The 16,979-nt window shown below is 38.4% G+C and overlaps 1 protein-coding gene across 1 annotated transcript in view; it reads right to left on the bottom strand.

Moving 5' to 3' along the window:
• Positions 1-16,979, bottom strand: part of LOC105464939 (leucine rich pentatricopeptide repeat containing) — a 117,043-nt gene that overhangs the window by 16,190 nt on the left and 83,874 nt on the right. Inside the window, exons 28-31 of the mRNA XM_011713089.2 lie at positions 14,246-14,388; positions 14,008-14,125; positions 8,722-8,848; positions 1,143-1,231 (exon numbers count right to left, since the gene is read on the bottom strand). Of these exons, the coding sequence (XP_011711391.2) occupies positions 1,143-1,231; positions 8,722-8,848; positions 14,008-14,125; positions 14,246-14,388 (477 nt within the window). The remainder of the gene's footprint in view (positions 1-1,142; positions 1,232-8,721; positions 8,849-14,007; positions 14,126-14,245; positions 14,389-16,979) is intronic.

Here is a 16,979-nt window from a genome sequence, read left to right on the forward strand (position 1 = left end):
AGTTGGGCATGGTGGCAGGCGCCTGTAATCCCAGTTACTCAGGAGGCTGAGGTGGGAGAATCGCTTGAACCCAGGAGGCGGAGGTTGCAGTGAGCCATGCCACCACTGTACTCTAGCCTGGGCAACGGAATGAGACCCTATCTCAAAAAAACCCAAAAAACCAAAAAACCAAAAACCAAAACAAAACCCTAAAACAAAACAAAACCAAAACATGCAATGAGGAATAACACCATTATTACAGAGAGAGGAAGCAATGAGGTTACACTTCCAGAGCTTTTTCAACCTTCCTTAGAGATCTCCTAAGTGGGTTTTGTTGTATTGGCAAAACTGCAGTATCACTGTATTCACTCAAATTCAAATGTAAATCTTGAAGTGGAAAGTTACTTACCTAAATTTAAGAGATTCATCATAGTCCCCCTTGGGAGATCATTCGTAAGACCTCCATATCCAATTTCATCCGCTTGAAAACTCTTAAACAGCCTCTACCAAACCAATGGCTCCCACCCCAATCCTCCCCAAAGTCATGTCCACATCTTTCAGGTGTCATTCTCTTAACATTAATTTGAAAACCTAAACTTCAAACAAACACTGTATTTTATTGCTGTTTGTGTTATGAACTATTTAAAAAGTATTAGATTAAGTTTTAAAAATCAATATTATAATCATTTGGTGCACAATCCCACACATTTAACACTCAATTTAACTCATTTGCTATCTCACACACAACCAACACAATATGCAAGAAACAACTGCTGGGAATTGTTTCAGATGCTCTAAAGTATGTTAATTTCCAAAGCAAAATGACTTGTGCTGTGAATTTTAACGCACTTGAAAGCCTGTACTTTCTCTCGTTCTGGAACACAAATTTTGCATGTCTGAAGAGCTGTGATTCATCTTAAGAAAACCCATCTTGTGTTAAATGGAATGGAAACTGGACTAAGTGGTCAAATGACAAGTACATTCATATTCAAGCTGTATTATAAATGCATGTACAGTAATTTACGTCTCTCAGCTACCACAAAAGGCTCTTGATAAGCAGGTAATTTGCTAAATGGACTCCTTTATCCAAGTATTCGAAGGGCGTTACAAGAAAAATCTGCAGAGGCATTAATGTGACGTAAAGGTCAAGCATTGTGACATACCTTTCAAATAATCCCGCCTAACTTGCGTTATGATGAGGAGGCTGTTGGCAGCATCGTTCAGTGTGAAGCCCTTGATGTGGGTCTCCGCGCTAAAAGAAGCAGACATTTAGAAAGGAATTACTGACATGCTTCTGATATGATAATAAATGGTTGAGCACCAAGGTGAAATTATAAAAACTACTGTTCGTATGTTAAAAATATTGCTGCAAAATATCGACCTGGAGACAGCTTTTGTGTTATCCTGTCAATGGTTATAGAAGGATAATTTTTTTTTGCATTCTGACAGATGACAAAGTTGGAAATGAGCAACAAAAGAAACAAAGTACAAGATTTTTTTTAAACAATCGGTTCAGATTCTTGAATGCTGACATATTAGATGACTAAAATAACTGCGTGCCTCGCATTGTTCTGCCGTATCCTAAGCTGGATACTTTTTTTTTTTTCTACATTCACAGTAATTATAAAATGTAAAACTCCTCTTCCAGAAACAAAAATGAAGATTTATTTTCAGCACCGTACATTTTAAATATAAACTAAAGCAGATTACTAACACTGTATCATTTGGTCAATTAATTTTCAAATTTCTGCCATCTAGATTCATACAATTTTTGAAGCCGAACATACTACAGGACTCAAACTATTGGTACTTTAAAATTAAAAATTTCACACAACCATCTTGCCCTAGCCTTAAGTTTGAAATGAAACACCAACTTTTAAAACTCAAGAGCAAAAAAATCACTTGACTTTTCAATAAAACCTACAGGATTAAAAAAAGCAAAATGAAACAACAAAAGCAAACAGGAAACCCCAAAACCTAGCTGAAGATTTCTGTTTGCTACACTGTTTGTGCATCTCCTGCGATGAAATTTCAGCATCCTTAATGCTCCCAGAGTTCATCTCTGGATTAGAAAATCTAACATGGACATATAAGCTGGGCAGATTACAACGAAAGCGGGGTCACTGCTAAATTATTCTCATCAATCCCAAGAAAATCCTCCAGAGACACCATGACATGCCCATCCTCTCAGTCACTTTCAGCCTCTAAGGTCCACCCCCTACAGTCCCTGGACACGGGATTTTCTTATTCCTCTGACCAATCCTCTTAATCCCACCAAAGCACCCATTGCTCAGTTTGACTTTTCTCCTTTGTCCCATCTGTCAAAGCTCTTAAGTCAACAACTCATGCATGAGACTACGAATTGCACAAAGGATTTACTTTCTCAATCTTTAGCATGATTAAATAAAAATTAGACACTATTAAAAGCTCACTTCTAATATTATTACATGTATTATACCATATTAACTTAAAAATATTCACCTACAATCCATTAAAACCACAAGGTAACGAAACTTCTCTTTTAACTGACACTAAGTATGAACTACAAACCTTTCAAAAACCTCAAAGCCTATAACGTTCTTTTTCAATAATCTCTTCCTGTCTCAAGTTGCCTGCTCATTACAAATATGAAAGTGGAGATAAATATCAGGAAGAAGAAACCCCAGATCTATTCTATAATAATATATCCTACATATGTAGAAACTGATCAATTACAACCAAAACAGATTCCAAAGTGGCAAAAAGAGAAAAGTTTTAAAAAGTTGCGGGTAGAGATCTTTGCATTGGAATCATTTATACGATATAATAAAAGACATTAACTTTTGACTCCTAATTTTGATCTTTCAAAATTAAAACTCGAAAAAATCGAGTCCAGAGCTGTCAAATCAAACCTTCTGTGATGATGGGAATATTCTTCACTTGTGTTGTCCAACACGGTTAGCCACTAGCCATATGGCTACTCTGATGAAGAAACAGAAATCTTAATTATATTTTAACTAATTTAAATTTAAGCAGTCACATAGGACTAGTGGTTACTGAACTGGATAGCAGAGAATTCCAGACATTTTATTTTTAGAACTGTCAAAATGAAGGGAAAAAAATTATAGGGGAAAAAGAGTACCCCTCTTTCAATTTACAATCAACTGCAAAAATTAAACTATCTTAACCAAAGAAGACAGTATTATAGGGAAACTTTCACATTGGACATTTCAGAGAATTTATTGCTCTGAAACGACAGCATTTCAAATTTAAGACTTTTGTTGCCTTATGGTTTTAATGGATTTTAGGTAACATTTTAAAGTAAATATGGTATAATACATGTAATATAGGCATGAGAAGTGAGCTTTCGTGTAAGCAATGACTGTGCTTACATAACATGCACAAAGGACATTAGTTGGTGATTATATTATTTAGGATAACAAAAACTGGCCAATTCAATAAAAATCATCAGTGACAGACATAGCATTATTTCCGAACAGAATGATACAGGAAGCCAAGAGGAACGAGAGAAAATCAAGTTCTACTCTCAAAAGATAAAGTAGGGTTGTTGTTACATGATTCCTAAAGTCCCTAAGAATATGGTTTAATGTTAGCAGAGATTTAAAACAAGAGTTTATATCCCCTACTGCTCTTTGAATAAGTGGTTTCCCTCCCTTGAAAGCATTTACTACAGATAAATTATTTTGAACCATGAGGAAACTAAAAAATGAAAGAAAGTTGGTTTATTGAACATTTTTAAAAGGCAGCAGTTACTATTACTTTTGAGGTTTCATGGCTTATTGGGAAGGTTAAATGACTTTGTAAATAAAGTTGAAATCTTATTAGAGGTCAAGTATATCTGTAACATATTAGATGACAACAAAGGCAAAATAAAAATGACATTATGGCTTTTTTTTTTTTCCTCTGTCACTCAGGCTGGAGTGCAGTGGTACAATCTTGGCTAACTGCAACCTCCGCCTCCTGGGTTCAAGTCGTTTTCCTGCCTCAGCCTCCTGAGTAACTGGGATTACAGGCATGCGCCACCACGCCTGACTAATTGTTCCTATTTTTAGTAGAGACAGGGTTTCACCAAGTTGGCCAGGCTGGTCTCGAAATCCTGACCTCAACTGATCCACCTGCCTTGATCTCCCAAAGTGCTGGGATTATAGCCGTTAGCCACTGAGCCACCATGCTCCACCAAAACCATGGCTCTTAAGGTTGACCAAGTGACATTACATAGAAAACTGTAACAACAGATAGCTATGGATCCAGAGTAAGACTGCCCGAATAATAATAGAGTGGTACTGCCATTTGCTACAGTAGCTCATTTGGCCACCATATTATAATAAAGTTGCCTATAACAAAGCAACAATTGTTTTTCACTCTGATCACTGACACAGAATGGGAATGGGAAGAGAGGACCTAGTTGGCAATAAACAGGAACTGAATCCACAAAATATCTCTTGAAATACCTCAAGTAACATAGTTGGATAATTAGTAACTTGAACTTTCACTTCTGACTTTTCAGTCCAGCATTATTTTTTAAAGTACTCAACAATTTAAGCCATGAAACAATTCTACATAGTCAGATATAACATTTTATTGGTTCAAGGGAGAGGACATGCATCCAAAGCCCAGACTGACTTCAGGCTTTGGATCTTGGGTTCTCTTGGGTGCATACAGATGCATGGGGGAAGGCAACTCCCAAATAACCCTGGTAGATAACACAGCTAAAAGTCTTACTTGTATATCAAACTAAGAAGCAGAGCATGATGGTGGATGCCAAGGACTAGGAGGAGGGGAAATGAGATAATGGTTAAAGTACAGTTTCAGTTATGGAAGATAAGTTCTAGAGCTCTATACAGCTTAGTGCCAACAGCTAACAATACTGTATTTATACTGAAAATTGCTAAGAGGAAAGATCACAAGTGTGTTCTCTCACACACAAAACCCAATAAATAATAATATTGAGGGTGGGAAGAAACTCTGGAAGGGGAAGGATATGTTTGTGACCTTGAAGTGGGAAATGGTTCCAAGGGTGTACACTTATCCCCTAACTCACTGAGATAGATACATTAAATATATATCTTTTTACATGTCAATCATACCTCAAGAAGGCTTCATGAAGATCTAGAGAAGGGAAGAAGATAAACCTTGGCAATCATTAAAAAATCAGGAAACAACAGGTGCTGGAGAGGATGTGGAGAAATAGGAACACTTTTACACTGTTGGTGGGACTGTAAACTAGTTCAACCATTGTGGAAAACAGTGTGGCGATTCCTCAAGGATCTAGAACTAGAAATATCATTTGACCTAGCCATCCCATTACTGGGGATATACCCAAAGGATTATAAGTCATGCTGCTATAGAGACACATGCACATGTATGTTTATTGCGGCACTATTCACAATAGCAAAGACTTGGAATCAACCCAAATGTCCATCAGTGACAGACTGGATTAAGAAAATGTGGCACATATACACCATGGAATACTATGCAGCCATAAAAAAGGATGAGTTCATGTCATTTGTAGGGACATGGATGCAGCTGAAAACCATCATTCTCAGCAAACTATCGCAAGAACAGAAAACCAAACACCGCATGTTCTCACTCGTAGGTGGGAATTGAACAATGAGATCACTTAAACACAGGAAGGGGAACATCAGACACCAGGTCCTATTGTGGGGAGGGGGGAGGGATAGCATTAGGAGATATACCTAATGTAAATGACAAGTTAATGGGTGCAGCACGCCAACATGGCTCATGTATACATATGTAACAAACCTGCACGTTGTGCACATGTACCCTAGAACTTAAAGGAAAAAAAAAAAAAGATAAACCTATATTTCACAGGTTGTAAATTTAAGGCAAATAGAGGTCATGCTTACAACTATCTTCCAGGTCAGCGGTTTCAACCTTGGTAGATCAAGATCTATGGGAGGACTATAGTAAGAAATGATGTTTTACATGACAACCCAATCCACAGATACATACACACACACGCATAACTGAAAGCAACTTTTCATGAAATAGTATCTTTACTACAGAAGTACTCTGAAATAGTCTATACTATTTCATTAATACAATGTTGGTTCTGTCCCACTTAATAGATGTCATGACCCACTAATTGGCTGCAACTGCCGTTTTGAAACTACTCTAGACCAGTGGTCTTCAATGAGCGGCATGTACACTGTATGAACACTCTAGGGTGAGGCAAGAAAACCTTTACATCTCTTTTTTTTTTTTTTTTTTGGAGACAGAGTCTCGCTCTGTCGCCTAGGCTGGAGTGCAGTGGCGCGATCTTGGGTTCACTGCAACCTCTGCCACCCAGGTTCAAACGATTATCCTGCCTCAGCTTCCCGAGTGGCTCGGATTACAGGCGCCCGCCACCACACCAGGCTAATTTTTTTTTTTTTTTTGAGACAGAGTCTCGCTGTGTCTCCCAGGCTGGAGTGCAGTGGCGTGATCTCGGCTCACTGCAAGCTCCACCTACCGGGTTCACGCCATTCTCCCGCCTCAGCCTCCCGAGTAGCTGAGACTACAGGCGCCCGCCACCACGCCCGGCTAGTTTTTTGTATTTTTAGTAGAGACGGGGTTTCACCATGTTAGCCAGGATAGTCTCGATCTCCTTACCTCGTGATCCACCCGCCTCGGCCTCCCAAAGTGCTGGGATTACAGGCTTGAGCCACCGCGCCCGGCAACTAATTTTTATATTCTTAGTAGAGACAGGGTTTTACCATGTTGGCCCGGGCTGGTCTCGAACTCCTGACCTCAAGTGATCCTTCAGCCTTAGCCTCCCAAAGTGCTGGGATTACAGGCATGAGCCAACATGCCTGGGCTTAAATCTCTTTTTAAAAATTTCATCTTATGAAGATTTTCTATTTTCAGTATGTTTTATAATATAGTTACATGTGATATATCAAGTACAATTTGTTATTAATCATATGTGATTTTCTATTTTGAGTATGTTTTATAATATAGTTACATGTGATATATCAAGTACAATTTGTTATTAATCATATGCGATCAAAATGTTTAAGACATGATTCTTCAATCACCTGGGGTATGGAGTAAAATGTACATTCTCAGACCCCACACCAAATTGGCTGAATCATAATCTTTGTGGTGAGCTGTGAGGAAATCTTTTTATGCTACCAGAATAAGGATCACTGTTCTAGAACAAACCCAATGAAAATGAGAAAGAAAAAAAAAAAAATTAAAACCTATACTTTTAGGAAGTATTTCAGAGGTCTTCATGACCAAACCCAAAATCTAATTTTTTTTAAGTTTTCTGTCTTTGCTTCTATCTCATCACTTAACCAGACTTAATTCTCAACACAAAATGCTTCTCTTTTTTCTAGCTCTCCTTCATTATCATGGAGAGGGTTGGCATGGAGAGTTTCATAATTTTCTGAGGAAAGTAATTTTAGATGATCCACACCCTTGACCTATGACAGGATACTGCTCAATGTCAAATTTTCCAAGTCACTAATTAAGGGTATATCGAGTGTTCTAGAGATATAGATATAATTTGATTAGAAATTGAGAAAACACACAAATGACACACAGAGTACATTGAAAACCCGACAGTCCTAGTGCAACTGTCTTGTATCAAGACATACAAATGATGATTCAAGACCACACACACATACACACAGACAAGTACAGTCATATAGAACACGATTTTCAATACTAAAACACAGACAGTAACTACGGCCTATGATGCATAACTTTAGCAACACTAGGACACTGCCAGGTTTTCTTGTGATGTGAAAGGATGGCAGGCATCCATTTTCTCCTTAGGATTCTAATATTCTAAAAGTGTTGTGGACTTAAAAATTTTTTCAGATTATTCCTTTTCTTCTTCTTTTCTTTTTTGAGACAGGGTCTCCTTTTTGTCACCCAGGCTGGAGTGCAGTGGCGCAATCTCAGCTCACTGCAGCCTCCACCTCCTGGGTTCAAGTGATATTCCTGTCCCAGCCTCTTGAGTAGCTGGGATTACAGGCAAACGCCACCATGACCGGCTAATTTTTGTATTTTTAGTAGACACGGGGTTGCACCATGTTGGTCAGGCTGGTCTCAAACTCCTGACCTCAGGTGATCCACCCACCTCCGCCTCCCGAACTTGTGGGATTACGGGCATGAGCCACCTCGCCCAGTCAGATTATTTTTCTTTTTAATTAAAAAACACGAAAGGAGGGGGAAACACAAATAAAATGTGTTCAGTACCTATGTTTTTTCTACTTCACACTACCTTCTTCAACACCTAGAAGAAATCTTTAGTATTAAGTAATATTATCATACACTCATCATACAGAAGAAAAACTAATGATCAGAGATGGCAGGTAATTTTCCCAAGGTCACAGAACTTTCAAGTAAGATTCAAATCTTAGTCTAAGTTCAAAGTCTATGGTGTCTTTGTTTTCTCAGGCTACTCCCCCCACAAAAGGTACATGGATTTAGCTGCTGAACAAGAAACAGAATATAATAAAATTACTTTTCTGTGCATGGATATCTTAAATGAATCGTGATGGAACATTAAGCAAAATGTACTACATTGTGTATGGCCAGTAATGGTTTTTTTTTTTTTTTTTTAAAGGTGAAAAAACCCTGATAAAATTAGTTAACCATTTCATATGATTTTTATGGGTAGCTGAGGCCAATCAAGCAATTGCACTACACAGCACATTATTATTATTATTGGCTAATGGTAGCCAATATTCTTTTTTAAACAAGAGGTTTAATAAATGGACTAATACTTACAATGCTTTCACTTCCACTGCTTGTGTAAAATACTCTTTTGACAGCAGTAATTTAATGAGATCACTGTAGGTTTCAGCATTAAATACAACGTTTTGCTGTTTTGCTTTCAGGAAAATACCATATGCCTCTATGAGAGAAAACAGACAAAAAATAAATGAGATGACATTATTCTGAAATGCCAAAAGGATGGAAAAAATCCTGAAACAAAGACCTAAACCCAAATATTTCTGCTTTTTAATACCAACCCACTGTTGCCACTCTATAGAGAGACACACTGACGTAATTCTTCAAATATTTTAAAGACAAAGCTACGGTTTTGGAAATTACAACTTAATCCGAATGGATGGTGCCTGAAGGGGTTTCCTCTTAAAATGATTTCTCATACGAGCTTTCTTAAGTTGATAAATTATTTTCTTTCTAATAAAAATGAGAAATAGCTCTTCTGAATTTATGAAAAGATGATACTAGTTTCAAAATAAATCGCAAAATGTGTGTTAAAGTCCAAATAAACCAGAGGTATAATTTAGATTGAGGGGAGCAAAAGATTCATTTTAAAGCAATCTTTAATCTATAAGTGGGTGGTTACAATGGTTAACATTTCAACACAATAGCACTAAAGAGAATATAGCCTATAATTCTAAAATTAGGAGATCACATTATTTGGCTACGACAGGACTTATACAAAAACATACAATTTTCAAATATACAGATATCTAACAAGTAAACTAAGCAACATTTGTTTGACTGATTAACAGTTTTATTTCACTTGTTCACAATAACTGTCAGTGAATGAAAAGATGTTACCAAAAGAGAAGTAACTACACTTTTCAGTCACTTACTTTTCTGAAATAAAATTGCCTGGCTATAAACAGCCAACTGAAACTACAATCTACTCCCTTCTGTGTATAAACAAATCACAATAAAGATGGGGCATAACTGAACTATCACGTATGGCCTACGTGATAGTTCTACGAATATAGGGCTCAATGTAAGGAAATATAAAACTTCTAATTAAGACGGAACATGATATTATTTAATGTTCAGAAGAACATTTTAAGCTACTTTAGAAGTTTCTGAACATGCAAAAATTGCTATGCTTCTATGTATGAGTTAGGGGATGTGTGCATTAGCCCCTTAATTAAACTTAAGTGGCACTGTCAAAAGAAATATTTATCCCTTTAAGCTAAATTTGGAGAAAAAAATATGACAACATTTATATTTGCATCTTAACTAAGGAGAACAGTTTGGGCAAGTGAAAGTAACAATGGCACAAGTTTATCACATTTCAAGTAAGTCTTCCATAGAACAGTCCCTGTTAGTCATTAAATTTCCAAGTGCCTTACACTAGATTTCTATGGTTGTGAACAACTGTATATTCCAGGACACTGGCAAAAAACAGAAAATAAAAACACGCTAATATGCAAGAAGAAACTCCAGTATCATTTCCATCAGATACCTAGTCTATTTGGTGTATTTCACTTTTCTGAAATGGGAGAAAATGACATATCTTCATTCGAGTACCAGTATCAATGCATCACAAATTTAAGAAAGTTTTATTTACTTATTAAAGTCACAGAACAGCTCTGCTAAATAAAATATTTAAACCACGACACACAATAAGATGACTGCAATAAAATCTGCCATTCAATACCCAATGCTTTTTAGGGGGCTAAAAACTTAAGATGCAATATAATTATTGTCAACTTCCTAACAATCATACATAATATTTCACACTTATTTGGAAACTCTTGTTGTTTTCTAAAATTGTGGTCTTCACATTAACTTGGTGTGGCTGAGTATATTAGTCCCTATTAGTTTTTTTTTTTATTAGCATTTTACTATACCAAACCCATTCACCATACATTTGTTTCTGATGTGACAATCATGAGACGCCTTTAAGTAGACTGAACTACCAGAAAAGTGTTAATGTAATCATTCAATTTTCAAAGCATTCACATTTCACGAAACATTCGAATCCTGAGATTATGGCCGGGCACAGTGGCTCACACCTGTAATCCCGGCACTTTGGGAGGCCAAGGTAGGAGGATCACTTGAGGTAAGGAGTTTGAGACCAGCCTGGACAACATGGTGAAACCCGGTATATACCAAAAATACAAAAATTCGCCGGGGGGCGCCTGCAATCCCAGCTACTTGGGAGGCTGAGGCTGAAGAATTGCTTGAACCCAGGAGACAGAGGTTGCAGTGAGCTGAGATTGCACTACTGCACTCTATCCTGGGTGACAGACCAATATTCTACCCCCCACCCCCCCCAAAAAAAAGAATTAACAGGATGAAACCAATTAGATAAATGAAAATTCCAGAATAGAGGTAGCTCTACATTTATAATACGCACTGCATTGTATTTAACTACTTTGTATTTAACTACATTGTATTTAACTACTTAAATGTTTTCACTTAAACTGTACACTAACTATTCATTTTGGTCAAATCAAAGCTTCACCAGAGGACGGGCTTGGTGGTGGCTCACGCCTATAATCCCAGCACTCTGGGAGGCTACGCGGGCGGATCACTTGAGGTAAGGAGTTTGAGACTAGCCTGGCCAACATGGTGAATCCCCATCTCCACTAAAAATACAAAAGAAAAAAAAAAAGCCGGACATAGTGGCGGGCGCCTATAATCCCAGCTACTTCAGAGGCTGAGGCAGGAGAATCACTTGAGCCTGGAAGGCAGAGGTTGCACCACTGCGCTCCAGCCTGGGCAACAGAGTGAGACTCTGTTTCACAAAAAAAAAAAAAAAAAAAAAACAAAACTTCACCAGAACATTTACATAGTATTGATCAAGCTTAATCTTATACTTCACTTTCAAAGATGCATAGCATGTACTGAAACATATATAGACTGAATAGACTGGTGCGCACCTGTAGTCCCAGCTACTTGGGAGGCTGAGACAGGAGAATCATTTGAACCCGGGAGGTGGAGGTTGCAGTGAGCCGAGAATGCACCACTGCTCTCCAGCCTGGGTGACAGAGCAAGACTCCGTCTCAAAAAGAAAAGAAAATGACTCAGAATGAATAAAAAGTTATACTACAGAGGTAACTGAGGAGGCATAAGAACTTAGCTTATTTTTACTTCATACATTTTACATCACTGCCACATTTTTTTTTTTTTTTTTTTTTCTGATAGGGTCTCACTCAATCATCCAGGTGCGATCATGGCTCAATGCAGCTTCAACCTCCTGATCCTCTCACCTCAACCTCCTGAGTAGCCGGGACTATAGGCCTGTGCCACCAAGCCAGGCTAATCTGTGTATTTTCTGGAGAGATGGGATACCACCAAGTTGCATAGGCAGGTCTCAAACTCCTGGGCTCAAGTGATCTGCCCACGTTGGCCTCCCAAGCCTGTAAGCCTAGCCAAGCCTTCTAGTTAAGTTAGGAAATGAAGAAGTTCCATAAATGTCTACATTGGTTCCTTTCTAATAAACAAACCTCAAAACTATCAATACTAATATTTAAAAAAAGAATTCTGTTGTATTTATTTCCTTAATGGTAAACTATCATAAACCATCCTTGAAATCCACCCTAAAACTGAAGGAATCATTCTATGGAAAGCTAGAATGAAAAGAAATTAATAAAAGTAAAGAAAATAAGAGTAATATATGCTTCTGGAACAGTATAAGAAGTCTAAGTGAAAATATAAAATTCAACTTGCAAGCTCCTATCAGAGGGTTAAAGATGGTCAAACAAAATTTAAAGTAGGCATTAAGAGAGGTGAAGATATCTTCAGGAAAACTTAATACTAGAGAAAGGGAAGAAAATCAAGAAGCAGACCTCTAACCTCGAGATACTGCTGGATCACGTCAATACACACTAGTATAGTAATTAGTGCCTTAATCATTTTTTGCTTTCAAGTAAGTTATAATATTTGCCACAATGCTATTTTCAAAAAAATATTTTTAATAAAAGTGTATGCCAACAATGGCATTTATTATGAAAACTTTCAAATGTACAGAAAAGTATGAAGAATAGTACAGGTTGGGGGTGGTGGCTCATACCAGTAATCCCAGCACTTTGTGAGGCCGAGGTGAGAGGACCACTTGAGCTTAGGAGTTTAAGACCAGCCTGGGCAACATAGCAAGACCTCGTCACTACAAAAATTGGCTGAGTGTGGTGGTGTGTGCCTATGGTCCCAGCTACTTGGGAAGCTGAGGTAGGAGAACTGCTTGAGCCCAGGAGGTGGGGGCTGCAATGAACCATGATTGCAAACCACTGCACTCCAGCCTGGGTGACAGAGTGAGACCTGTCTCCAGAAAAAAAAAAAAAAAGAATAGTATAATGAATCTCACCTTCCATATATCCATCACTTATATCTAACAATTAACGTTTTATCATATTTGCTTTTTTTTTTTTTTTTTTTTTTTTCTTGAGACGGAGTCTTACTCTGTTGCTAGGCTGGAGTACAGTGGTGCGATCTTGGCTCACTGCAACCTCCGTCTCGCAGGTTCAGGCGATTGTCCTGCCTCAGCCTCCCAAGTAGCTGGGACTACAGGCATGCACCAACACGCCTGGCTAATTTTTCTATTTCTAGTAGAGATGGGGTTTCACCATGTTGGCCAGGATGGTCTCCATCTCTTGACCTTGTGATCTGCCCACCTCAGCCTCCCAAAGTGCTGGGATTACAGGTGTGAGCCACCATGGCCAGCCTGCTTTGTTTTTTATAGCTTAAGCATTTTAAAATAAATTATAGAAATCTTGACTTTTTTCATCCTTCAATAACTCATGTGGATCTCAAAATTTCAGAACATTTTCCTATAAGTAAATCATAATACCATTATCACATCTAATAAAAATAAGTAATTCCGGCTGGGTACAGTGGCTCACGCCTGTAATTCCAGAACTTTAGGAGGCCCAGGCAGGCGGATCACGAGGTCAGGAGATCGAGACCATCCTGGCTAACACGGTGAAGCCCCGTCTCTACTAAAAATGCAAAAAATTAGCCGGGTGTGGTGGTGGACACCTGTAGTCCCAGCTACTCAGGAGGCGTGAATCCAGGAGGTGGAGCTTGCAGTGAGTTGAGATCATGTCACTGCATTCCAGCCTGGGCGACAGAGTGAGACTTGTCTCAAAAAAAAAAATGAGTAATTCCTTAATATTATCTACCACTCCGTCAACAGTTACATTCTCCCACTTGCCCCAAAATGTTTTCGTTAAAGTATGGAAGGGGACAAGAAATATATAAAATTTAAGTCCTATCTCTAACCTACAGCACTTCCCACACTGCTATTAGAAGACCCCCCGCTCCCACACTGCCATTCCCATATGTGCTTGCCTTTGCTTTGCTTCAATTGGCAGGCATTCAATATATCTTTCTGGAAACCAGGTTCTGTGGTTGAGTCTGATGAAGAATCCAATGAAGAATTCAGGGAATGTTTTTCATCTTCATACCACTTTAAAACAAAATTATTCTGTTAAATAAAAACTGGTGATCTTTTCAGTATAAAAGTAGGCTAATCTATAACCTAATTATACTAACAAAATCTTGTTATGATTATGCCAAAAACAATTACCTCAGGTACCTCAAATGGAACTTCCTGGTTACCATCTCTAAGGATTTCCGCTAATAATCTTAATGTCTTCTCACGAGGAATAATATTTTCTTCCTGGATTTTATTCCAGACAGCATCAGCTCTTTGCCAGTCACCATTCATTTCTGTAGAATTTGATTAAGCAGAAATTAATCAATAAGTATACTAAAGAGAATTCACAAAAATATTTAGAACTTTTCTTATTTGATGTTGAAGAAAGCATTATTCCAAATGCTGCCCTTTAGGGAAAGGAACCAAATGTGACTGTGACCCGAAGTCAAGAAGGGAACTTTTCTCTGTACTTCTGAATTACAAACCAAAAATACCCTACCTATCAAAAAGCAGTAACAAGAAGCCCCCATCACACTTTATTAAACACTTTCAATCATGTTGATAAAAAGTTTGTCTTTTTAATGTTACTGAGCAAGTGCCTACTGCTGAAATCAAAATCAGAAACAGGTAACAATTCAACTATGACCTTTAGCCTTTGCAAAGATCATGGAGAGATATATATACACACACACTGCATATGGCACCATATATACATACATAACGTATGTATATATATGTGTACCATATGCAGTATACATATATACGCGCTCATATGCGGTGCATATGGTATACATACATCCATGATCTTTGCAAAGGCTATAGAACCGGGCTACACAGCAGAAGGCGTGCAGTGGGCGGGCGAGCAAACATTGCCCCGAGAGCTCCACCTCCTGTAAGATCAGCAGCAGCATTACATTCTCATAGGAGCACAAACCCTATTGTGAACTGCGCATGTGAGGGATCTAGGTTGTGCGCTCCTTATAAGAATCTAACTAATGCCTGATGATGTGAGGTGGAACAGTTTTATCCCCAAACCATCCCCGTCCCCCACCACAACCTGGTCTGTGGAAAAACTGTCTTCCATGAAACCAGTCCCTGGTACCAAAAAGGTTGGGGGCTGCTGCCGTATAGTACACAGCTGTAGTGTGTACTAAAATGACTGAAAGTGTGTAATTCTCTTTACAAGTGACAAACCTTTTCACTTAGTTGAAGAGAGAGAATAGTCTATGTTTCTTCTGTCGACACGAAGAGTTTCTATGACCATGTGAGATACGTGGAATCTCCTTAGATTTCTTATCTCAACTGATAATGCTATCAGACTATTACAAGGGGACAGGAAGTCTGCTGGGAAGGAAATAGGCAGATCCCTTCGTATTGAAAAGTCCATTTCCTTTCATGTGGTAATCTAGTCTTTACAAATAGCAAAAACTCTAGGATCAAAACTTTGTTTTTAGAAATTCTCATGGTTGGAAAAGGAAAGATCAAGTCATTTAATATAATAAATTAATTTCTGCTTGTGAAAAACTGGGGCAAGATATGAAAAATGTCACATGACACCAAGTGCAATACAATTATTAAATGCACAGAAAACTTGCTTTAGATGTCTTTTTTTTTTTAATTTGCCAGTAGGTATAAGAAATATCTGGGCCGGGCGCGGTGGCTCACGCCTGTAATCCCAGCACTTTGGGAGGCCGAGGCGGGCGGATCACAAGGTCAGGAGATCGAGACCACGGTGAAACCCCGTCTCTACTAAAAATACAAAAAATTAGCCGGGCGCGGTTGTGGGCGCCTGTAGTCCCAGCTACTCGGGAGGCTGAGGCAGGAGAATGGCGTGAACCCGGGAGGCGGAGCTTGCAGTGAGCTGAGATCGCGCCACTGCACTCCAGCCTGGGCGACAGAGCGCGACTCCATCTCAAAAAAAAAAAAAGAAATATCTGGATTGTGTGGGGTCCAGCTCTAGGAAGGAAGGGTTTGTTTCAGAGCACAAATGTTCCAGGCAACATGAATACATTTGTTCCTCAGCATTTTAGAGGAAAAATACTAAAACACGTAGGATTTTCCTAGATTATTCTCCAGAAAACCAAAAAGTTAAGTTTTTTGATAACTAATGACTCCTAAAAGTAAAAAATTTAAAGAACAAAAAACAAAGCATACTCATTCTTCAAGGGAAATTAGCAATTTAAAAAAAAAAAAAAAAACCCTTAAATAACGAGTAGAGAAATTCCCCTGGGTCACACAGACTGAAGCCTAAACTTTTTTTTTTTTTGAGATGGAGTCTTGTTCTGTTGCCCAGGCTGGAGTGCAGTGGCCTGATCTCAGCTCACTGCAACCTCCGCCTCCAGGGTTCAAGCGATTCTCCTGCCTCACCCTCCCAAGTAGCTGGGACTACAGGTGTGTGCCACCATGCCCCGCTAATTTTTGTATTTTTAGTAGAGACAGGGTTTCACCACGTTGGCCAGGATGGTCTTGAACTCCTGACCTCAAGCAATTCACCTGCCTTGGCCTCCCAAACTGCTGGGATTATTGGTGTGAGCCACCGTGCCCAGCTGCAGCCTAAACTTTCACACAGACTACACTGCAAGGAGGCCCAGATGGCAGAAATTAACGTAAAGTGCAGAGTGATTTTATACATATACTGATAAAATTAACCCAAGTAATATAAAAGCCTTAAATTTACAACCAATTTTCAAAACAAGACTCTCATTAGCTAATTATGCTTTTTCTTCATTAAAATGTTGTGTAATATAAAATTGAAGTATTTCAAGTATGTGAAAGTATAAAACTTATTTGATTTAAAAAAAAAAAAAAATTCCAAGTCTCTGAATCTTTATTCCGTAGAAGGAAAAAAAGTGGAGCACTTCTGTTGACTGACAAAAGGTCCTTG

Source organism: Macaca nemestrina, chromosome 13 (genome assembly GCF_043159975.1).
Source record: "Macaca nemestrina isolate mMacNem1 chromosome 13, mMacNem.hap1, whole genome shotgun sequence".
Classification (NCBI taxonomy): Eukaryota; Metazoa; Chordata; class Mammalia; order Primates; family Cercopithecidae; genus Macaca; species Macaca nemestrina.